The 24,734-nt window shown below is 40.9% G+C and overlaps 1 protein-coding gene across 4 annotated transcripts in view; it reads right to left on the bottom strand.

Moving 5' to 3' along the window:
• The window catches only part of CAPN3 (calpain 3), a 51,646-nt gene that overhangs the window by 4,175 nt on the left and 22,737 nt on the right, over positions 1-24,734 (bottom strand). The window contains exons 10-21 of one of the 4 annotated variants that reach the window (XM_006130355.5): positions 20,713-20,873; positions 19,162-19,331; positions 18,101-18,112; positions 14,873-15,081; positions 14,152-14,188; positions 12,699-12,716; positions 11,293-11,406; positions 7,761-7,838; positions 6,072-6,129; positions 5,045-5,109; positions 3,722-3,790; positions 1,584-1,662 (exon numbers count right to left, since the gene is read on the bottom strand). In XM_006130355.5, coding sequence (XP_006130417.2) covers positions 1,584-1,662; positions 3,722-3,790; positions 5,045-5,109; positions 6,072-6,129; positions 7,761-7,838; positions 11,293-11,406; positions 12,699-12,716; positions 14,152-14,188; positions 14,873-15,081; positions 18,101-18,112; positions 19,162-19,331; positions 20,713-20,873 — 1,070 coding nt within the window. The other 3 variants (XM_006130358.5, XM_014577144.4, XM_075927233.2) reach the window with 3 other exon arrangements.

Raw genomic sequence — 24,734 nt, 5'->3', positions numbered from 1 at the left:
AGCTGTAGGCAGAGAGCGACTATAGTTCCTCCTTGTCACCAGGGGCCACTGTGGCTAGAAACAGCTAGGTGACCTCTCTAGTCTGTCAGTGTCTTGGCCAGCCAGGAGGGAACCCCCAGCCCAGGCCCTGAGAGAAGGGGGAAGAGACCGGCAACAATAACAGCAGGAGCAGGTAGGCATGTGAAGGGAGGAGGGGGACAGAGAGGATAAGAGGACAGAATGTGGGGATGGGGTGAAGAGGACAAAATGAGGCAGTAATGGGGAGAGACTGAATAAGGGCAGCTGCCCCATCCCACCCATGACAAACCTCCCTGGCTACTCCAGGTTCACTCGGTCAGCGGCCCAGGAACGACCCTACATTGGCTCAGAAATGCCCACTGCTACTTCTTGCCTCCTTTCCCCCCCGCTGGCAAAGTGTGCTGGGAACAGGCCCCTGCCTCCCGCACACCTCCTGCCCTAATTAGCAGGCTCCCTGGGGAAAAACAAGTAACTTCCCACTAAATGCCACACACGGAGCTGCACAAAAGTTGATAGCTGTCCTGGGAGATTGTTGAATGTCTGTAAAGCTCCTTGAGGAAGGTTCAATCTTCAAAACACAAAGTGTTTTGCTTGCAGTGTGGACATGTGAAAATTTGTCTAGAGCAACAGCCCAGTATCCAGGTTTGTCTAAAGAGTATTCCTTTAAAAGGCTGCAGTGCACTTCTGATTTTTACTGCATGGGTACAGGAAGGGTAGGAACAAGAGGAGAGTGACAGAGTGGATTTAGATCTGTGGTCACCAACCAGTAGCTTGGGATCTACTGGTAGATCTTGGAGCCTCTGACAGGTGATCCTGACTGGTTGGCCTAAAGGCTACCAAGCACAGCACTTCAGCTGTCCCTCCTCTCACTGCTATGCACCTCCTGCCCTTTGCCTTGGAGCTGCCTCCCTCCTACGCCCCAGGAGCCTTCTGCTTGCTGTTCAGAACAGGGAAGGAAGAGGAGGGGATGCTGATGCCAGGGTGCCCCCTCTCTCACCCTGTATCTTCAAAAAACAGAGTGGGGGCATAATAGGGAGTTTGCTGGCTGCTTTTGAGAGTTGGCAGGGGCAGGGGTGAGCCTGCCTTAGCCCCAGTGCACCACCACTCAGGAGACACCCGACGTAAGCAGTGTCCAGCTGGACCCAGCTCTGAACCCCTACCCCAGTCATGAACCCCCTCCTACACTCCAGGTCTCTGTCCTAGCCCTGAGACCCCTGGATCCAAACTCTCTTACAGAGCCTGTACCCTGAATCCCCCCCTGCACCCCAACTCCCTGCCCCAGGCTCAGCTCAGAGATCCTTTCACATTCCAAATCCCTTAGCCCTCCAGAGCCTGCACCCCAACCCCTGGGCCTTGCCTGGTGAAAGGGAGGGAGGATGGAGTGAGCAGGAGCAGGGCCTCGGAGAAGAGGTATGAAGGAGGCAGGGAAAGGGTATTGGGGCTTGAGGTAGTGTTTGAGTTGCATTTAAAATAAAAAAGTGATCTTGTGCTTAAAAAGGTTGGAGACCACTGATTTAGATGAACCCTCTGTCCAGAAATACAGGGCACTGAATACTATGCCATACCTGCATCTTTGACTGCATTACGCATCTCATAACTGTTAATGGTGCCAGAATGATCTGTGTCATAATGCTTGAAAATTTTCTGGAAAAGAAAAAGTAAATCTCAGGAATAAAGTTTGGTCATTTTGTATAAAAACCATGATGCTGCTAGGGGAAGCAGCTAAGATTTTCAACCTCACTCTTTAGTATCTGGATTTCAAAGACTAGACAAATTCCATACAGAGTAGCAGTGGCTAGTTGAAGAATGATGACTATCTATGAAAATTGTGTGTTTCCCTCCCACACACATTGAGGCAAGTACATGTAAAGAATGGTGATTCTGCAGTGCAGTTGCAAGGGGTGCTGCACTACTGTAGTGGCTATCCTTCAGATGAGATGTACCACAGGTTTTCTTTCCTATGTCTGTTGACTGTCCAGTGAGAAACTGAAGATCCTGGGCCATTTACTGAAAGAAGTTGGAAATAATCCCAATGTCCTGATTAAAAGACCCTTTCTCTATTTAAATCAGGCTGTCATTCCAAAGTCTCAGTGTGAGTCATTTCAAAGCCTGCCTGAAGTAGTGTTGAGCTCTGGGGTCCTTCCTGGCTGACTGCTCCAGCCCTGCAGCCCTAGGACTGAAACAGAAAATGTCATGGAATCCTCTGGAAGTCCCAGACTGACTTCCATGACATAATCACACCTTCACTGTAAGGAGGTCATGGCAATCACAGTTTCTGGCTTTCTCGAACCTCTATAGTTCTGCAGCTGTTGGTGTATTGATCCCAGGGCCCAGCTGAACAGTTGGGGGCGAGGGCGGCCTGGGGCCAGGTGCTGGAGTGGTCCTGGGGCCAGCCACGCTGACTGTTGCCTCCCTCACCCTTCAGTGGGGATGTAAAATCCTGTTTAATCAGTTAACCAGTTAAACGTAACATTTAACTGGTTAACCAGGATCCTGCGGATAGGAGGCTGCTCCAGCCCGACTGTGTGCGCTGCACCATGGCCTACTCCAGCCAGGCTGGGCAGAGCCCACTGTTGCTCCAGCCCAGTTGGGTCCGCCACACCGCAGGCTGCTCCCGCCAGGCTGGGCCGAGCCTGCTATGGTTAGGTGTGCTGCTCAGGCCAGTGCGGGCTGCCTGCACCACCAGCTGGGCTGGGCCCACTGCACTGCAACACAGGTGGGGAGGGGGCTGATCCAGCCATGCCGGGCTGCTGGTTAACCGGTCACATCCCTCCCCCATCCTGCTAGCACCTGTGCACTGGCAGGACTCTAGGCTGCCGCTCTTGGGAGCAGCGGCAGGGCGCCGGAGTCCCTCAGAGCACCTAAAATTTAATTAGGGGTATTTATAGTACAAGTCGTGAACAGCAGGACACAGGCTATGAATTTTTGTTCTTTACCTATAACATGTCCATGACTTTTACTAAAAATACCCATGACTAAATCTTAGCCTTAATTATAATTAAATATCCATCTCTTTTGCATTTTCTATCCATGATACTTTTGAGGTGTAACCACAGTCTTTTCCCTTTGTTTCTTTTCCCTACCTCTATATTTAGAAAAAAAAAAGCCCTTTAATTGGTGGGTTGGGTACTGTTTGGGACCATTTGATTTCTGTGTATTCTTGTTTTGCCAGATTGTATACAGCGTTGGGGATGATCACATTCTTTTTAATGATTGGTATTGCACTTTTGTTTATTATATCAGTGGTTCTCAACCAGGCATACACATACTAGGGATACTCAGAGGTCTTCCACAGGGTACATAAACTCATCTAGATGTTCACCTAGTTTTATAACAGGCTATATAAAAAGCACTATACTTGGAAATGTAAGTAAATTTTTTATATTCCAACCAATTTATTTTACAATTATATAATACAAATGAGAAAGGGAGCAATTTTTCAATAATAATTTGCTGTGAGTTTTATATTTTTGTGTCTAATTTCTAAGCAAGTAGTTTTTAAGTGACATGAAACTCGGTGTCTGCAAGACAAATCAGACTCCTGAAAGTGGAACTGCAGTCTGGAAAGTTGAGAACACTGTATTATAATTGAGTAGATATTTTGTGGGATTCAGAAAGAAAACTGTTTTGGTGAGATAGTTATGTGAACATCACCTGTACGGAAGAAGTATAGAGTAAGAAAAGTATAAGAAGCTCTGAATACCTGCCAGCTTTTCAGCTTATTCCAGAGATGTTGAAACTCTTGGAAATTTATCTTCCCTGAACCATCTGTCTGTGATGTGAGAGTTCAGGTAAAAAAAAAGTTTTAAGGGAAAATTATCAAGACTCAGACCATAGTCCACTTCAAGAAGATATAAAATCCTATTCAGGATTTCCCTTATTATTATAAGCGTGTAAACAATGCTGAAAAGTACTTTATGAATACTTTGGTTTATGCTGAACTGCATTTAATTCCATGCTCATTAAGCACTGTCACTAGGCACAGAGCTCCTGCAGTTGGTAGGAAAGGAGCTCCTTCTTGGAGATATTTTAAATGTAAATGTGGAAATTTACATCCGTTTTGAATTTGTCAGCTAAATTTCATCCTGAAGAATAAAGCTCCTTCTGTTTGTTCTCTCTTAAAAAAAAAAATCCACAAAAGCAACCTAAGAAATTCTATACAACACTCTATGCCAGGGGTTCCCAACCTGGGCTACGAGTACCATCAGGGGGTACGAGAAGCTTGTCAAGTGGGTATGGGGAATATTTGGTAAATAACTAGATTATCCTAATTGAAATATTCCACAAGTAGTAGTGTCAGTGAAAAAAGTTGTGGATTCTAGAATCTAGAATTTATTTCCTTTCATATTGAATAGGGGGTACGGGAAGGTTTACTAAAAGCCAAGGAGGTACGGGGACCGAAAAAGGTTGAGAACCCCTGCTCTATGCACTCAGGTTACATTGGCAAATTTCACTTTGTTCTCTTAAGTGTGTGCATTGCAACCTTCTTCAATTACTTGGTCACATCTTATATATCAGATTCATTACATTATACAATTTTTCTACCTAAAATGATTGTGTCATCTTATGGTACTGTATATTATAGTGCATGCTCTGAGACTTTAAAAAACTTTTATATAAAAAGCACACAGTAAAATGTACTTAATTTATTCCAAATTAAAAATAACAGAGAAATAGTGAAATTTTGCTCTGTAAACAATAGCTACATTAGATATGATTTTTGAAGAAAATGTCTATATGCTTCAGGACAAAAGCTAACTAACTGAAATGCTAGGAAGAGTCGGAAGAAATGCCCGTAATGATGCAGTTATTCCATAATTGTCCACTCTGGAGTTTGTTCTGCTTTTAACTGAAGCAAGTTGTACTGGCCACTGTCAGAGAGCAGGAATGTACAGAATAGTATTATTCTGACCATAAATATTATTCTGCTTCCATAATTAACAAAGCTGTATTGGAGGTGCTTCTGCAGCAAGTAGTGCAAGAAACCTAGCATATCAAATAATCATCTATGATTTGAGAAGGATACATCCATTAAGGCAATCATGCTGCGGCAGGACTCCAGTGCAAACCCTTCTGTCTTCAGGTCTTTGTCTGAAAGGAATGATCCCAAATGAAAAAATTGTACAGGTCAGCACGTACCTCCTTCTATCTGCTGTGTCTTCATTCAAGGCATAAACCACCTCCCACACTCTTGAAGAAATATGCGTGAGAGAAATTGACAGGTACTCAGGGCTATTACTGTTCCAAATTAGAGCTGAAATTTCTTGACTGTATATAGGCTTCAGAGGTCCTCACAACAAATTTTATAATGGCTGCAGAGTGTGGCCACCAGTTTTTGCTTGTGGCCACTCTGAAGATTTTTCCTTAAATACTTACATAACTTTAGCTACCTATACATGTCCCAATAATTGTAACATAGAAATATCACTTTTCACAGCAAGCTTACTCAGCCCTGGCAAACCTGGGGACAAATTAAGCCCTGGAGGGGTAGGTAGATATGGAAGCAGTAGCACTTTGGGAGGGCAGGAGGTGGTCCTGTCATTGTATGGCTGGGGAACAGAGCTTGAATCCCGCCACCCACCACTGACGGATTGAAGCCTGATCCTACTGACTCTGGGAAGGTGGGGAACTCACTGATTGTCTGCTCCTCCGGGTTTTGTGTCTCCAGAGATGGGTATGACCCAGCCACTGCTGGCAGGCCTAGGGAAGGGAGCTGCTGCTTTGCCCCTCCCCATCACAGGCCAGGAAAGAAAAGTCCTAGTGGCCACATTTGAGAAATGCTGGGCTAGCTGACCCCACACAGTGGTTTGAGTGAACTAAGTAACACAGTACCATTGTGAGAACTCAGTTCTAGACTAAATGGAAAGTTCAGTCTGCTGGAGGCCCAGCTGGAAACTTTATTACAATGATGCTAGGAAATTCTTAAGCCATAACCCTTAACTGACATTAAAATGGGAAATCAGTATGAAGATGACACTCCAGGCAATGTCAGGGTATAGAGCTCCTTGCTCAAAAATATTAAAAAACTGAGGTAGAAAAAATCTCAAACTCACGTTTTTTCAGAACATTATTCAGAACACTTCTGAGTTCATCAGCACTGATCTCCATGTCCTGGATCGAAAGGTGCAGAGAATGCCACAAATTATAATAGTCAGTACAGAGCAGAAAGGGTTGCAGGCATGGTTTTTTAAAGTTTCTAAGTTTTTTTCTTTCTTGGTGATTTTAGATGCTGCAATACCCTGGCAGCAGAGAAAGAAGTGTAGATTTACCCAAAGTACAAATACTAGCCCAAATCTTTGTCTGGATTATTGGCCACATTATTAGTAAAATGTTAATAATAATAAAGCTGGGGTAGCTGGCCATTGGAAGATTAAAAGATTAAAGGACAACTTAAAGGATCCTCCTACATCAGAGCTATTAATGAACAGGGAAACAAAGAGAAAAACAATTCATTGGGCCTGATTGTCACTTTACTTTTACAAGTCTAAAATAAAAAGTAACTTTATGGAAGTCAGTGGCACTACACTGGTGTAAATCACTGTACGAAAAAAACATCAAGGCCAATAACATTGTGTAAACTGGCCAGAGAAACAACTGACATCCTTCCAGCAAGAACTGTTTTAATGTGATTTGCTGGAAAGATGCTTTGCCAGCTAGTTTAGACTGGGGTCATGTTGTCTAAAACTGCTCTAGCCTTGAGTCATAGTGAGTTCAAACCTCGTAAAATATAGGGCAGATGCCTTAATGCTGGGATAGGCTGTGTGTACATGCACACAGATGTAGTCTGTTTTTTCCCTCCTAATTTTCTGTTTTGTCATCATTTGACTCTATTTAAAAAAACAGTACTATAGGAATGAAAATGATACATTTAGTGAAAAAACATTTACAATTACTCCTCTTCCCCTGTAAGTTCTAGAACTTCTGCCTTTTTAGGGTTATTTTTCTTTCAGGTAGAAATATATCATTTCATTTTTCTGAACGTTTAAAGTCAGTTTCATTCTGGTGAATTGCAGAGACTGATTGCTTAGCTACAGAACAGATGCAGAATCAGAAGTGGCAGTAGGGCTTATTTTTTATAACCCTGCTCTAGACAACCCATCTGTAGGGGTAAAAGACGGTGTGGTTTATTTTGTGCTCATTCAAACTGTCACCTCATTGCTGAGATTCAGAACCAAACAGAGCCAATTAAATGGTCTTGTCCTCTGGGAACTACCTTTAACCCACCATCTCATTTCATACTGGCTATTGAACAGTCATTAGAGTTAAACAGTTGTAAGTTCATCTCAAGAACAACTTGGGTCAAATCTGAACCAATCAGTTAAAGATGAAAGGTTTTCTATCCTATTATAGACTGCCAAGCACTGCAGTTGTTTGACCATTTTCTATTTTTAATTTCCACAATTAAGCACCCAGTGAAAATATTGTATTTGTTACCTGCTTATACGTGTTAAGTGAAGTGCATCAAGAAACTCCAAGAAGTAGCAATGAAGCACAAAGCCATCTTTAAATAAAGCCCCTTCTTACTTGGCAAAAAGCCTAAACACTGCCAAGATATGGTTCCCACGTTACACTTAGGCCTCAGGGCTTCAGTGCATTACTATACTGTGATTTGCTTTGAATTGGCTTGAACCTTGCTGGAGATCTGGAGTTTCAAGTGTGTTTCGAATCTGCAGGACTGTTGTTTCCACAGTTGAGGTTAGTCTATTGTGAGAGGTAGAGACTTGGACTGTTTGTGTACTCACATCTCCAGCAATCTGCTGGAATATATTCCTGAACTGCTCCTCTTCTTCACTGTCCTTGTCAGATTTTGTTGGAGTGGGCTGCAAAGACACAAATGTAAAGGATGAAGGGCAGGCGTGAGGTCCCTTGAGAAAGAGAAGGGGATCTGGGGGCTGGAGTGAGCACTTACTTGAGGAAACTCTTAATGAATTTGGAATGACATTTCAACTCCCTTTTCCCTCCACCAACAGAACAGAACTTTTTCTGTTTCAGTTTCGTTCCTTTAGGAACTGCTCTGGAGAACAGAATGCCCTACAGCAAGGAACTGCTGTGGTGCTTGTTCCATTTCCCTGGTAGCCTTTGCAGAGCTGACTGGACTATAAGGTCTTCCAAAGAAAGGTGTGCTAGTACCATATACATTACAGATAAATATCTACCAGTCATTCAATCCATTCACCTGGGCCAAGTTGATTCTTTCTACAGCGTATTTTATAGTGCTTTGCCCAGTCTGGTTTGAAGCATAGCAAGAGACAGGCCTTCCCTTCAGGAGGCCATTCCATGGCTTAAGAGGGCTATTACAATTTTTTTCTAATGACTAGTGCATTTCAAAATGTTTAAAAATGTCTCCTAATAACCATCATGCAAGTTTACTAGCTTAACTTCATCCCATTATTCTTGATTATCCCTTTAAGCAATTACTCTCACTCCTTTATGTTTACTTTCAAATATTTTATTTTGCCTCATATAAAGGAGGTGTGTAGAGCAGAGGCAACATAGATCCCTGACCCCTATCTTTGTATGGATTGTACTGAGCACGCTCAGTAACAACTGCTAAAGCTGGCTGCCTCTCTACAATCAACAGGCACAAATGGTCTCTGATTTGGAGTGTGCATGTTGAAGGAGATCTTCTCTTGGGTGGAATGCAATTTGCTCTGTTAAGTTCTGGTAATGAAAATGCCCCTTTACCTATCTACTGGCTAGAGGAATTGCAAAGATGGTTCACAGCAATGTAATGCATAGATTGTAGATTTCCTCCTGCAGCAGCCTTTTCCACAAGGCAGAATATCCCATGAGGTAGAACTCCTTTTTTTTTCTTCACATACAAACAAGTCTGAGCATTACCAAGAGCAAATTACTCAAATGTCCTTAAAAAGGAAGGCCCACATTTTAGATATAATTTTGTCTGCTCTTGAGTTATGCTAATTATATAGCAAATTAAAACAAGAGTTTCCTGTTCTACATGTGTTAAAAACAAAAGAAAGATATCAGTTGGCTACTAGTCAACCACAGGCATTCCCTGACAAACCCACAGCAAAACAGCCACCTTTTCCATGTAGAGAAACCAAAATCCTGACTTTGAACAAACCCTAACTTTGGTTCAGTACTTGAGCATCCATGCATATGTGCTTTTCTAACACTTTATGGAGACTGAAATTAGAGTAATTCTCTAGGGCTACGTCTACACTGGCACCCTTTTCCAGAAATGCTTAAAACAGAACAGTTTTCCGTTTTAAGTATTTCTGGAAAAAGCGCTTTGGAGTAGCGATTTATTTTGAAATAAGTGCTATGTGGACAGCGCCACATTTCGAAACAAGCCATTTCAAAATTGACTCAGACGAAATTGCGTAGCTTATTTCAAGCTACGAGTGCAGCGTAGACACACTCTAACAGTCCAAGAAAGGAAAAGGAAATATATGTATAACTGGTTCTATTCAATCTTTTCCCATCTATCCCCAGTACAGTCTTGGTGAAATTCACTTTTTCAGTACATAAAATCCTATCGTAAAACCCATATGCTTCATCTGTCCAGTGGAAAGTTATAAGCACAACCCAAGTCTTCTCTTGCTTCAACCTTTCTTGGATTTCTGGTTATTAGTTTGACAAGGCCTATGAGAATGCAAACAAGACTTTCTTCTAATTATGAAAGTAAATCGCAGAGGAGCCTATTGTGTTGGAAGTAATGAAACTACAAAGGAGAACAGTTGACAGAATTTTCTATTGATGCCGCTAATACATTAGAGCTGGAAAGGGAAAAAGAGGGGAAAATATAGATTTTATTTTGAAATTTCTTTGAACTTTTTAATAAATATTTATCCTCAGTTTATTCTTAGAATTAGCCCAATTTAGAACCCAATCATTCTGGAAAAACTACAGCCTTGGATGACCTGACTGCACATTGGTAATCCCTCCCAACTTTGCAATCAGATGGTGTGGTCCTGTGGGATAGCTAGAACTAAACTGCATTGTATTATATTACTGAACTGTATTGGAACCTGTAAAGTCTGTTTTGGAGTTGTAGTTTAAAACAGTGTTTTTAATTCTATAATGCAACTTCATATATCAGAAGAAAACTGTATTGTAACTGAGTTCCCACCATCACAGTCGGAGCTAGAGCCTATGGCTGGAATTCTCCTCGCAATAACTATTTAAATATGGTTATTATTAGCAACATTCTAGCCTCTTTTTGTGACCATTGTGGAAAAGATTGTAAAAGATTATAAAACCATGCCAGAGAATAGTTTGGGTAGCATACTTTTCAGGAAAATAATTCTGCAACATAGTAAGCAGGTAAATGGTACTCAGACCTTGCTAGTGGCAATTCTGTTCAGACCCTGCTAGCACACACTACATATAAATCATACTAGAGAAAATTCAGGTCTTTACAGGGCTCTACCATGATTATAACACAATCTTATCCCTTCTGTATAATATATAATGGAGTTAGAGCACTACTGTATTATAAATACAATATTGATACAATCACAGTAGAAATTGTAATGTAGAGAGGGCTTGGTAATCAACAAGAATCTCTTAAAATTTACATGAGTTGTTTTTCTATACACGGCCTGTACAATAGGTGCAGTTATAGGGTGATGGATCAGGAATTGATTGAATTACTTTCCTAATAGTAAAAATGTTACCATTTGAAGTCTAGATCGGGGCAATAAATAGGCAGACTGCAAGCCAAATCCAGACCACCAAACACTTCTAAAGGAGTATTAAATTCTTGTATTTACTTATTTATTATTATTATTTGTTATTATTATTTCAGTATGAAAAATGTTTACTTAGAGTCTGGACCTTGACTATATCTTGACCACGAAATTTGGATCTTGCCAAAAAGTAGTTGACTACCGTTGGTCTAAATCATCACAAAAGATGTTTATGATCAAGCTAATCTCCAACATAGGCATATAATAATTGAAGGGATGATGTCATCCCTCTCAAATACAGTATGTCCACATCTACTTGAGTGAGAGTTCGAATGCAGTGTAGCTGTAGTCATGCCAGTCCCAGGCTATCAGAGAGACAAGATAGATGAGGTTATATCTTTCATTGGACCAACTTTCTCTCACAACAGAAAGTCCAACAAAAGATATTACCTCATCTCTCTGAAATTTCCAAATCAGACAAAATTAACATCTTATCAAATCGTATCAGCTTTAAAAGAGCTTCTCTCATCTCATAATTCTCAGTTTTCTTGCCCCCATCCAGCCACTTTCCCATGCTAGCCAGACCAAGCCCCATTTTCTTCATGCCAACTAGTACAGAAACCTCATTGCTTTTCTTTTTCTCATCTCTGCTCGTTTTTTTCTTCTCCTTGTCAGATATGTCATCAACTTTCAACTCCTTATTGCTGTTTGCTCTGTCAGAAACAAAGATGATTGGCTAGAGAGAGGAGGAAGAAGGAAAAAGGAAAAGAGGAGTGGAAGTTACATAATAGAGGTGGGCAAAGTATTTGAGAAAATCCATTCTGTGACCATGCTCATGCAGCAACAGCTTCCCTCAGAAGGGGCCAGGCACCAAGTGTAGTAACTGCTAAGAGTGCACAAAAGGTGGCTCTGAAGCTACCATCTCATCATGCTAAAAAGTGATACTCATGCTCTTAATACTCCTTGTGAAAAAATAGGCATTTTTTGTACAGAAAAGCCATTTATACATAAACATTCCCTTGTTTTAGGAGTAAAAAGGATGCCATCCAGATTCTTATTGTACTGTAACAGCCCTCGCACAGAAAGGTGCTAACACCACAATAGCAGTGAAGGCTACCTGTCGCACAATAACTGTCTGCCATGCAGAAAATGAGCTGTGTTTTTAGTAGAGTAACTTTTTTACGTGTAAAGTGCATGTTTAGGATTCTTTCCCAATACTGATTTGTGAGGCATTCAAGCACAGAATACAACTGCTTTCTTTTCATTAATGTTTTCAAAGACAGAAAAGATTGCTCTACTGTTGCCAGACATGCCATGTATTGTTATGTGCTCACCTGACCCTGAATGTTTTATTGACTACAAGCATAAATGGTAATTTGGAAATAACAGTCCAAACAGTAGTTTACTGAATTAATCCTTATAACTTGTTTCAAGTGGGTTATGTTTGCATCCCCCAAACTGAAAAATGGCACAATCCTCATAGTACTACCTTATTTCAAGGTGGAGGCTACTAAGTGTGTTATAAGGGATGGGCAGGATGGTGGTTTACTGGAGAAGGGATTGCAGCTGGGTTAGTTGGTGGGAGGTTGGGGAGCAGGAATTTGTGGCAGGAGGAGTGGCAGCATTGGACAGTGGAAAGACATTTGTCTGGAACAGGGATGTGTTGTTTTAGGACCTGGAGCTGGAAGTGAAGGAGAGGGTCTGTGGAGTGGTGGAGTAACAGGTCAGAAACAAGACTCCATTCCATGTGCTGCTGCATATACCTTCAGCTGACACTGAAAACAATGATCAGCAAGAGGATCAGGCCTAAAGGGATGGAAGGTTTCAGAGAGTGAGCTGAGTACGCTATCCTGCAAAGCTCCCACATGCAGATAACTCACTCTGACACTGGAAAAAAGTCCAAGCCTCTGTAATACCATCAGGCATTTAAAAGGAGCACTCATTACAGCAACACTACCTCACAATAACTGCATGCTTGTTACCCTACTCAGCCCAACATTTTTCAGCTCTATTGAAGCAGAGACCCACCTTGTCTTTTTTCTTTTTCTGAACCAAAAAAAAAAGTGTTATTGGTAGATGTAGTTGTAGATTTAATACAAATTTTGTAAAGTTAGATAGGCAATGTCATTCTTGCTCTCTCTCATTTATTCTGTCCATTTAGCTACATTCATCCATCACTCACATTAGAGCTCTGTGGAGTAAAATATAGGAAGGCTGGGATTGCTATACCAGATCAGTTCAGTAGGTTTATCCACCGCGCTGCCCTGCCTGAATTGAGAAACTTCCACCTCAGCTCTGAATGTTCCACTTATTACAGCAAGCAGGTTACTGGAGATTGATACATCCATGTCCGCAAACCAACATCAAGATGTTAAGTGTATTTTAATCTTTAAAGAGTTCGTTTAATGTTACAGCAAATGAAAGGGTGACAGTGGGCAAGGGTCAATAAAATTATGTTCCGAGTTGGACAGAGTACCCATCATTCCTTCCATTTTATTCTCTCAGTCCCTTTCTGCCCCCTTCTGAATATATTGCAGATAGCCCAAATAAAAGAGTTATTAGTTCGTGGATGTAATTGATATTCATTAAAATCATTGCTACCATTTGGATACATTTGCAGAATACTGGTACTTATCATCACACACCTATTAAAAAGGTGACACAAAGAAACATCATTCTGACTTTAACAGATGAGAAATCTCTTTCACATTAAATACCCTACAGCACAATTTAGGCTTTCTACAATAAACTAGCACACTCAATTCACAGATAAGAGGTTTTCTGCAAGGACTTTACTGTATGTTCCGTTACACTGCAAAATGAAGTTGGTGAGGGCAGATGTAATGGTGAAATTTTCAGGGCTGGTTAGTGCCTAAAACACTAATCTTCCATTGCTGAAAGTAGCTTTCAGGTCTGGCATGAAGTCATAATCATATAATGTAGTCTGTATCATAAGGGCACCATACATAAAACATAAGAACGGCCATACTGTATCAGACCCATGGTCCATCTAGCCCAATATCCTATTTCTCTGACAGATGCTTCATAGGGAATTAACAAAAACAGAGCAATGATTGATTGATCCATCTCCTTTCATCCAGTCCCATCTTCTAGCAGTCAGAGGTTTAGGTGCGCCCACGCATGACGTTGTGTCCCTGAGCATCTTGGCTAAAAAGCCATTGATGGATCTGTTCTCCATTTACTTACTTAATTCTTTTTCAAACTCAGTTATACTTTTAGGCTTTGCAACAACCTGTGGCAATTAGTTCCACATGATGACTGTGGGGCTAAATAATGAGAGTTAATGGGAATGATGTTAAGGGGATCACGAGAGGTGCCTGCTCTTGTCCTCTTGTTTCTTATTTTCTTAGACATGAAACTCTTTCCTACTTTCACACATAGCAGGAACCAGGGGTAGTGACTGTATGACATCAGACAGTAAAGCAGTGCATGCAAAAAACTGAAAGCAAAATATACTTACAGAAGGACGTTCTACTTCTATCTTGTTTTCAACTTCCCTAGAAAGAGGAAAAATTGTTTGAAGCAAAGAAGAAAAGGGCAATCCTCCTACCCGGTTTGTTTCTATAGTTGGTTTAGAGACAGCCATTTGAATTTTCAAAAGAGAACATGAGTTAGGGTTCAAACTGGCTTCTCCTTCTTCAGTGACAAAGCCCAGGCACAGCCCTTTGTTAACAAACTGAGCTGTGTACCCACATATCGCCTATGAGAGTGCCACTGTTTGGCATACATCCTGCTAGCTCAGAGGTGGGCAGTGCCAAGTGAGTTTTGTCATCTGGGGAAAACAAAACAAGCTAATTAGCTCTGAGCAAAGGGAATCCAGCTACCAAGTTTACTCATCTGTGGAGGAAGATAGGATCACCCAGGGAGGGTAACTTATTGGGAGAGTGTGAGATGGATGATAGAATAATTGCTTAATTCCACAGTGTTTCTCTCATGGCCAAAGTTAGATCCAGCTCTCAAATGCAGATAGGAAAAAGCTATCCTTCTCCCAAAGCTTAAAAAACTGCTTCTTTTTCCATAAGAGACCTAGAAGCCCATATCCCAAATAGAGAAGAACACAGAGAGACAGAGAGGGTGCAATCGCGTACATAATGGAATATGCGTGTTTGTGAGGGGTGGTGGTGGAAGGGGCATGTGAGTCATCATCATCTTCTTTTGTGTCAAATAGCCCTTAAACTTACTCTGAAAGGTTTCTTTTTTCTGAGAAGACTCTCAGGATGAACTCCCCCTCCTGGTGAGGTTCATATGTCGATGGGATGATGACATACTCACTGGGAGGCAGCCGGAAGCGTTCGGAGACTTCTCGTATGTTTATATATGACTTACTTCTAGCTTTGGAGGCATTGTAAAGGAAAAAATCCTTTTGTAAATGCTGCTTGTTACCATGCATCTGTAAACAAAAAATCAAACATCTTGTCTTCAGCAAGATCTTACATAGCTCCCAGGTAGAACGAGCATAGATAGCATGTGACCATGGCAGAAAATGCCTATGAAATTAAAACTTCTCTGAGAAATACAAGGGACAGGAGACTTGATGGCTCAGGGTGCTGGTATCAGGTATAGAGCCTTTCACTGTAAGTCACCAACTAACTGGAAGCTGTTAGCATTTGATGGCTGCTGGATGGACAACTTGAAATGAGTGGGTTATCTTGAACGTATCCACATAACAAGGTATCCACATAACAAATGGCATTAACTGTTATCGTTCTTGGAATTATCAGCACAGAGGCTAGGATTGAATAAGTCAGGAGAATAAACTACCCTTTTAACCTCTACAGATTGTCCCACCAGAAAGGGTATTTGGCACACTGACACTGCTGCATATATTCTCTGGGTAAATTGAAGATTTCATTTTCCAGAGCTGTCAGTTGGGGGTCTTTTACCAGCACTAAATTCAATTTAATAATAATAAAATCTAATTTAAATTAAAAGAATTCTCACATTATTTGTGAGAATTTCCAATAACTTTTGCTAAATTCTTTTGCAATGCTATTGTGCTGATACAGGGATCAGATCCAAAAGGGTCTGGCTATTTTACAGGATCAGTGTTTTTGTCTCCAGGGCTGTGTCTAGACTACATGCCTCTGTCGGCAGAGGCATGTAGATTAGACAGATCAGCAAAGGCAAATGAAGCCGCGATTTAAATGATCGCGGCTTCATTTACATTTACATGGCTGCCGCGCTGAGCCGACAAACAGCTGATCAGCTGTTTGTCGGCTCGTGCGCTAGTCTGGACGTTCCCCCTGTCGACATCAAAGCCCTTTGTCGGCAGCCCCGTTATTCCTCGTGGAATGAGGTTTACCGGGGCTGCCGACAAAGGGCTTTGATGTCGACAGGGGGAACGTCCAGACTAGCGCGCGAGCCGACAAACAGCTGATCAGCTGTTTGTCGGCTCAGCGCGGCAGCCATGTAAATGTAAATGAAGCCGCGATCATTTAAATTGCGGCTTCATTTGCCTTTGCTGAACAAACAAATCTACATGCCTCTGCTGACAGAGGCATGTAGTTTAGACGTACCCCTGGTGTTTTCAGTCTCCAAGTAAGATATCAGTTTCTCTGTGTGAATGCTGCTAGCAAAACGTCTATCTCCAAGGTTGTACACACTGAAACAATGTTACTTCCAGTATTCCTGCAAGGCTGCAGGCTAATATAGCCTGTACTTCGAGCTGAATAGCAGGAAAATCTACTGCTGAATGACTCTTCCCTCATCAGCAAGTGCCAGGATGTCAATAGATGAAAACATGATAGGATTTAGAATGGAGGAGCCAAGGTTTTACAGCCCAATTAACAAGAAAAGTAGAGAGAGAGAGAGATTTGTTAAAAACAAGGCTGATTATGTTACACATAATATAAAATTAAGACACTGCCCTTGGTGTTGGGCATGGTGGAAGGTGCAAAACGACCTAGCATCCGTAACATCCTGGTGGGCAAAATGGAAAGTCTGCACCAGATAAATAAAAACTTCAATTTTTAATGTAATTAACTATGAAAATAATACAGACAGTGTAAATGGCCGTGTCTCTAACTTGAAATCTAACAACCATGATTTGAGGATGTCAGTAATTCAGACACAGGGTTAGGGGGTGTTTTTTACAGGAGTGGTTCAAAATGGGATCCTGAAATTTCATTCCTCCCTTGGTGCAATTGTTCTAGGCTCAAATTTCCTTTGTAATTAGAAGGACTGGGAACATAAAGCTTTTAAAATGAAAGCATAGGCTTTTTCTATATTAGCACTTTTGACGGCAAAATTTTGGTCAGTCAGGAGTGTAAAAATACTACATCCCCCAATTGACATAATTTTCACTGACAAAAGCACCACTGTGAACAGCTGTATGTTGGTGGGGTGGATTAATTATGCCGGTGAGAGAGCTCTCTCCTGCCGACATAAAGCAGCTATGCTGAAGACCTTACAGAGGTGCAGCTGCAGTCATGTAGCAGTGCTGCTGTAAGGTCTGTAGTGTAGACATATCCCTAGATTCCAGAAGATAATTCTGCAGCAAGGAGTGAATTCTGGAACTCTATAGCAAGCTCCATACTGAAGATTACATAGGAATCAGACTGAAAAAGACATGGGTGGGATTCATACATAGGAGTAGCTGTGTTAGTCTGTAACTTTAAAAACAATGAGCAGTCCTGTGGCACCTTAGAAACTAACAAATGTATTAGGTCATGAGCTTTTATGGGTAAAACCCACTTCATCAGATGTATTGGAGTGGAAATTACACAGTGTGGGATATATATAACAGCACAAGTAGTTATCTGTCAATTGTAGGACCAGTGTTAATGAAGCTAATTAAGTCAGGCTACATGTATCTGATTCATAGCATTTGGTGTGGAAATGCAAATATCAAAGTCAGGGAAATTGCTTTTGTAGTGCATTAGCCAGTTAAGATGTTTATTCAAGCCTAATTTGATAGTGTTGAACTTGTAAATGAACTCCATTTCAGCTGTGTCCCTTTGTAATTGGGTGACAAAATTATTTTGTAGAATAAGGGCTACCTTTAAACCCATTACTGAATGTCCAGACAGGTTAAAATGTTCCCCAACAGGTTTAAGTGTGTTACCATTCCTGATGTTTGATTTGTGTCCATTTATCCTTTGGCACAGAGATTGTCCGGTTTGGTCATATACATGGTAGAGGGACACCGCTGGCACTTGGAGGTATATGTCACATAATAGATTAATATTGAGGAAAGGGGAAAGGAAAGAAATGAATATAAAACAAGAAATAAAAAGAGAAAATGTGAACTCACAATGTAGCTAATTGATACTCAAAGTAGAAAGGGTAAGACTGTCACTTGTGCTAAAACACTGAAAACAAGCCCAACTGGCTTATGTAGACAGGCACAACATTTATGTTATCTGAGAACTTTACACCAAGTTTCAATTCTTCTTCCATTCAGCTCATACCTCTTTTGGCACCTTAGAGAGAAATATAGGAGAGACACTGTTAGGGATGAAGTGAAAGTTGATTTCTTTGCTTTATCTAGATTTATAAGAACACATTAAAAAATTCTTGTTCTAGTTTCTAAGTATGCTGCCATCAATTACGCTTCTTCAAATCACATAAACATTTTTAACCAATCTCAGTCCTTTACTTAGAAAGAACTTCCTTTCAAACTCTTTTGGGTCCCCTAAAAAGTAAATCAAGCTTTACACTAAAACCTGGCTTTTGGAGGTACTGAGCAACACCATTTCCTGTTGACATCAACAGGAAATGAAATTGCTCAATACCTTTGAAAATTAGGCCATGTACTTTAATTTCACCATGTCCTTTCAGTGATTCTCGTCACCATTAAAGGGTAATACCACTGGTGATGCAGCATTTGCTTTTGATGGGCACAAACCCCTTAACCAAAGAGAAGTTCCAGATGCTACTAAAAAGTAAGGTGGGGAAGTCAGTAATGGGGATTGGAAAAGGTGATCTAGATAAAGTGACACAAGGCAAATCCTTAGCTGTAAATTAATATGTATTTAAACGAATGGAGAGACCTGAATTTCCCTACTCCCTTCATTCCATCCACCCTAGAAAAGTTTTTTTTCAGGTGCCACATTCTCTCTCCAGCCACTGAATAGTAAAAGCTACCACTCATTTCTTCACTATTGCTATCAGACTGCTTAGCCTCATTTACTGATAGGCATTACTGATACAATTTCTGGTTTGGTTTAAACCAGTCTTTGCCATGAAAGGCCTGCTACAGACCTACCAGTAAATATTAGACAATTCTATATCTCTATTTTGTTGCAGCTTCTCCGCTTACCACAGGGATAGTATTTTTTTAAAGTAGTGGAAATAAACTTCTTGCTGGAATTCTTGAAAGTGTTGTGTTTAAAAGCAAAATCTACAATTTATGGTGACATTATACAATTAGCTACTGTCCATGGAGGATATGTGCTGTTGGGCTGCAATTTGGGATCAGCTGAACTGTGTGGCACTGGTGCAATGAATGGCAACCTGGTAATAATGGTACCTCATAAATGGCGAAGCCAATAGTGAGGAGGTTGGCTCCGAGTTTGCGCTCTTTTCTCCTGTTTTTCTGCATCAGTGCAACCAGGAAGCTGCAGACAACCTCATTATCTTCAGGATCGTCATCCTCTTCCAGGAGCTTCAAGCGATACTGAGGATTGGTCCAAAATGTATCTGCAAAACCCCAGGCCCCACCCCTAATCAATATATAACTTCAAATCTTTAAGATGATATTTACTGGGTAAGGCAGAACCTGTTTTATCTTCTGTTTATCATCTATTTCACTCCTGTTTTGCAGTTCTTGTCAGACAGGTAAAAAATTTAGTTTTTTGTTTATTTAAACACATTCCTTGTGCAGATGTTGATTTCTGAAAGCAAGAATGGATGTTGGCCTATAAAAGTGACTCTCACCATATGACTCCTATATGGGCTTATATTCTTATTTTATATAGTTACTGATTTTTGTGCTGCAGAGTTTGGTTTACGTTGTGTAGCCATTCTACTGTATTCCATACAGCAGGGCTTCCCAACCTGTTTGAAAGAAGACCCCTCTTTCCAGTAGGAATTATTACAGATACCCCAGTCATCAAGTCTTTTTCATCTTAGTACATTATAGCTTTATATTAGGATTTTTTTTTTTTTTTGGAATACAATGCCAAAGTCTAATTGCCAAGATTTCCCACCTCTCCAATATGTGTCTTGTTTAACTTGTGGATTGAAAGCCTAGATTTGCAGTAAGATGAACTAAAAAAAGAAGAATCTGGTGCACTTTTGCTGTTCTTTCTCCATTTCCATGCAAAGACAAATCTGGTGTTAACCTTTGCTGGCACAGAAAAGAATTGACTTCATGGCTCATTTCACATTCTAATGAAGATAAGATTGGCACTGCCCTATTCCAGAGCATCTGCCCCTTCCCAACAAACAACCTGCAAGGCAAATCAGAGTATCTTACATTTATAGTAATTAGAAAATTTTGTATCTTTAGTCCCCTACTGATTTATAAATGATGCATTGTAAAACTGAAACCAACACTAATTCAGAAACACTACCACATCTTTATAACACAGGGATCACTTCAGCCAGCACTGAAATGCAGCTACCCCATGTGAAATGCAACAGTTGTTTTACAGCAACATTGCAAATGTGTACAATTCAGGGCAAGAAGCCAAGAAGAATATTACATCTCACTGCATCACCTGTGGAAATTGAAGTTGGGAGATTGTAAATATCTACAATAAAATTAGGCAAGCACCCAGCAGTTAACATCTGTTCTCTCACAACATGGAATATTTGAACAACACGTTGTTAGGGCCTTTTGGGTTTACACCTCTTTTGGTAAATGGTACTTGCAGGAGCAAAGTGTTCCTTAACACCATACTGTGGTGTTACCTCAGTACAGACTCAGGAAAGTGCCAACTACCATGTTTTTCAGAATCTAGATTTTTGTTGTTGACAAAGTGCTGATTAAACTGCTGCATGATTCAGCATAACCTGTGAAATCTGACATGTCTGCTGGCTAAGGGAGTTTGATTCTACTAGACGAGATTTTATTTACCTGGATAATTACGACAACCTCCTCCAGAGCAGCCTCTCACCCAACGCCCTTCATTGACTGAAACAGTCCAAGTGTGGAGCTTATCAGCCTCCAGAGTATCAGGTGTGATGTTACAGATCTCAAGCTTGGTGAAGTACCTCATGAAATCTTCAAATGACATCCTGAAAAGCAGGGAAAGGAACAGAGAAAACAAAGTATATCCAAAGAATAGGGGTAGACAGATAAAAAACTTGGACTCTGGGTTCACATTGAAAATGGATCCTTTTATCTCCACCCCAAAAATTCAATAATACAAAAATCACATGTAAAAGATTAAGTTTATAAAGATTAAAAATCATCTTAGTTTTTATGCCCACTTCCTTGTGCATCACTTTGACACTGTGCATGCAATAGACACTCTGTCATTCCTGTTAATAGGGAAACTTGGCAGTCCTCCTTTTTACTTGCTGGCTCCCTAAAATGCTGTATATATGGAAAATCCAACTGAATTTCCTCATCCTCTTTAAAGCCCTAAAGGAGGGCTTTAAACTAGGTTCGATGGGGACAGGTGAGCAAAGCCCACGGGTAAGTGGAGAACATGGAGACCTGGGAGACGTGTTGGAAATGGGAGGGAGCGTGGGCTATAATGGCAGAAAGAAAGACGGGTCAGGGCAAAACTGGGAGGCAAGGTCAAATCAGTATCTTAGATGCCTATATACAAATGCCAGAAGTATGGGTAATAAGCAGGAAGAACTAGAAGTGCTAATAAATAAGTACAATTATGACATTGTTGGCATCACAGTAACTTGGGATAATACACATGATTGGAATGTTGGGATGGAGGGATACAGCTTGCTCAGGAAGGATAGACATGGAAAAAAGGAGGAGGTGTTGCCTTATATATTAAAAATGAACACACTTGGGCTACGTCTACACTGGCATGATTTTCCGGAAATGCTTTTAACGGAAAAGTTTTCCGTTAAAAGCATTTCCGGAAAATTGCATCTAGATTGGCAGGACGCTTTTCTGCAAAAGCACTTTTTGCAGAAAAGCGTCTGTGGCCAATCTAGACGCACTTTTCCGCAAAAAAGCCCCGATCGCCATTTTCGCGATCGGGGCTTTTTTGCAGAAAAGAAATCTCTGCTGTCTACACTGGCCCTTTTGCGCAAGTCTTTCGGAAAAAGACTTTTGCCCGAATGGGAGCAGCATAGTATTTCCACAAAAGCACTGACAATCTTACATGAGATCGTCAGTGCTTTTGCGGAAATTCAAGCGGCCAGTGTAGACAGCTGGCAAGTTTTTCCGCAAAAGCAGATGATTTTGCGGAAAAACTTGCCAGTCTAGACACAGCCCTGTAGTGAGGTGGAGATGGACATAGGAGACGGAAGTGTTGAGAGTCTCTGGGTTAGGCTAAAATGAGTTAAAAACAAGGGTGATGTCATGCTAGGAGTCTACTACAGGCCACCTACCTAGGTGGAAGAAGTGGATGAAGCTTTTTTTAAACAACTAACAATATCATCCAAAGCCCAAGATTTGGTGGTGATGGGGGACTTCAACTATCCAGATATATGTTGGGAAAATAACACAGCAACACACAGACTATCCAATAAGTTCTTGGACTGCATTGGAGACAACTTTTTATTTCAGAAGGATGAAAAAGCTACCAGGGAGAAAGCTGTTCTAGATTTGATCCTAACAAATAGGGAGGAACTGGTTGAGAATTTGAAAGTGGAAGGCAGCTTGGGTGAAAGTGATCATGAAATCATAGAGTTCACAATTCTAAGAAAGGGTAGAAGGGAGAACAGCAAAATAGAGACAATGGATTTCAGGAAGGCAGATTTTGGTAAGCTCAGAGAGCTGATAGGTAAGGTCCCATGGGAATCAAGACTGAGGAGAAAAACAATGGAGGAGAGTTGGCAGTTTTTCAAAGGGACATTATTAAGGGCCCAAAAGCAAGCTATTCCACTGTGTCAGAAAGATAGAAAATATGGCAAAAGACCGCCTTGGCTTAACCATGAGATCTTGCATGATCTAAAAATAAAAAAGGAGTCATATAAAAAATGGAAAGTAGGACAAATTACAAAGCATGAATATAGGCAAATAACACAGGAATGCAGGGGCAAGATTAGAAAGGCAAAGGCAAAAATGAGTTCAAACTAGCTATAGGAATAAAGGAAAACAAAAAGACTTTTTATAAATACATTAGAAGCAAGAGGAAGACCAAGGACAGGGTAGGCCCACTGCTCAGTCAGGAGGGAGAAGCAGTAACAGGAAACTTGGAAATGGCAGAGATGCTTAATGACTTCTTTGTTTCGGTCTTCACCGAGAAGTCTGTAGGAACGCCTAACATAGTGAATGCTGATGGGAAGGGGGTAGGTTTAGAAGATAAAATAAAAAAAGAACAAGTTAAAAATCACCTAGAAAAGTTAGATGCCTAGATGTATAACAAGTGGGGTTCCGCAGGGGTCTGTTTTGGGACTGGCTCTGTTCAATATCTTCATCAACGATTTAGATAGTGGCATAGAAAGTATGCTTATTAAGTTTGCAGATGATACCAAGCTGGGAGGAGTTGTGACTGCTCTGGAGGGATAGGGTCATAATTCAAAATGATCTGGACAAAGTGGAGAAATGGTCTGAGATAAACAGGATGAAGTTTAATAAAGACAAATGCAAAGTGCTCCACTTAGGAAGGAACAATCAGTTTCACACATACAGAATGGGAAGCGACTATCTAAGAAGGAGTATGGCAGAAAGGGATCTAGGGGTTATAGTGGACCACAAGCTGAATATGAGTCAGCAGTGTGATGCTATTGCAAAAAAAGCAAACATGATTCTGGGATGCATTAACAGGTATGTTGTGAGCAAGACACGAGAAGTCATTCTTCTGCTCTACTCTGCGCTGGTTAGGCCTCAGTTGGAGTATTGTGTCCAGTTCTGGGCATCGCATTTCAAGAAAGATGTGGAGAAATTGGAGAGGGTCCAGAGAAGAGCAACAAGAATGATTAAAGGTCTAGAGAACATGACCTATGAAGGAAGGCTGAAAGAATTGGGTTTGTTTAGTTTAGAAAAGAGAAGATTGAGGGGGGACATGATAGCAGTTTTCAGGTATCTAAAAGGGTGTCATAAGGAGGACATAGAACACTTGTTTATCTTGGCCTCTGAGGATAGGACAAGAAGCAATGGGCTTAAACTGCAGCAAGGGAGGTTTAGGTTGGACATTAGGAAAAAGTTCCTAACTGTCAGGGTGGTCAAACACTGGACTCAATTGCCCAGAGAGGTTGTGGAATCTCCATCTCTGGAGATATTTAAGAGTAGGTTAGATAAATGTCTATCAGGGATGGTTTAGACAGTATTTGGTCCTGCCATGAGGGCAGGGGACTGGATTCAATGACCTCTCGAGGTCCCTTCCAGTCCTAGTATTCTATGAGTCTATGATTCTCCCTCTGCTGGAAGGACAAGACCAGGCTGGCCTGTATGTTGACAGAATGACTGTGTAGGAATCAATAGCATGAGTTCAAGTAGTCAATTGCATTATAAATCTAAGGGTATCCTAGACTGATAGAACACAAGTGGTGTGAAAAAACACTAAGAATGTACTGTACAGTAAAATGGTCAGACAATTTTAATATGACCTTTCTATTGCTAACAAGATTTTCTGTATAGTCTGGGAATATTATTTTAGTTCCTAGACAAAGCTACTATGGAAGTGATACAAGCACCAATGCTGTAGTTTGGTTTGATTTCACTCTGGAAGGTTGTGCTTCTATAGCCTGCTTGATATTTAAGGGATGCTTCAGTATTTTGACATTCAGTTTGTTTTTTAACTACAGTTATCAAGTTTGAGTACTTGACTGTGTGGAACTTTGAAAAATGTAATGTTGATATCTATGTCTAATAGGGATGTTAACAAGTGTGCAATTCATTAATTGTATAGTCGACAAAAATTTTGTGGATTACATGATTAATTGATAAGGGATAGCTCTGCTCCTGCCAGGTCCAGCAACTACCCCTGCACTTGTACTGCTGAGCCAAAGCAGGGGTTG

The sequence above is a fragment of the Pelodiscus sinensis genome, chromosome 5 (genome assembly GCF_052426305.1).
Source record: "Pelodiscus sinensis isolate ZL-2025 chromosome 5, ASM5242630v1, whole genome shotgun sequence".
NCBI lineage: Eukaryota > Metazoa > Chordata > Testudines > Trionychidae > Pelodiscus > Pelodiscus sinensis.
Note: the sequence above shows the minus strand (reverse complement) of the source record. Positions and strands in the feature narration are given on the sequence as shown.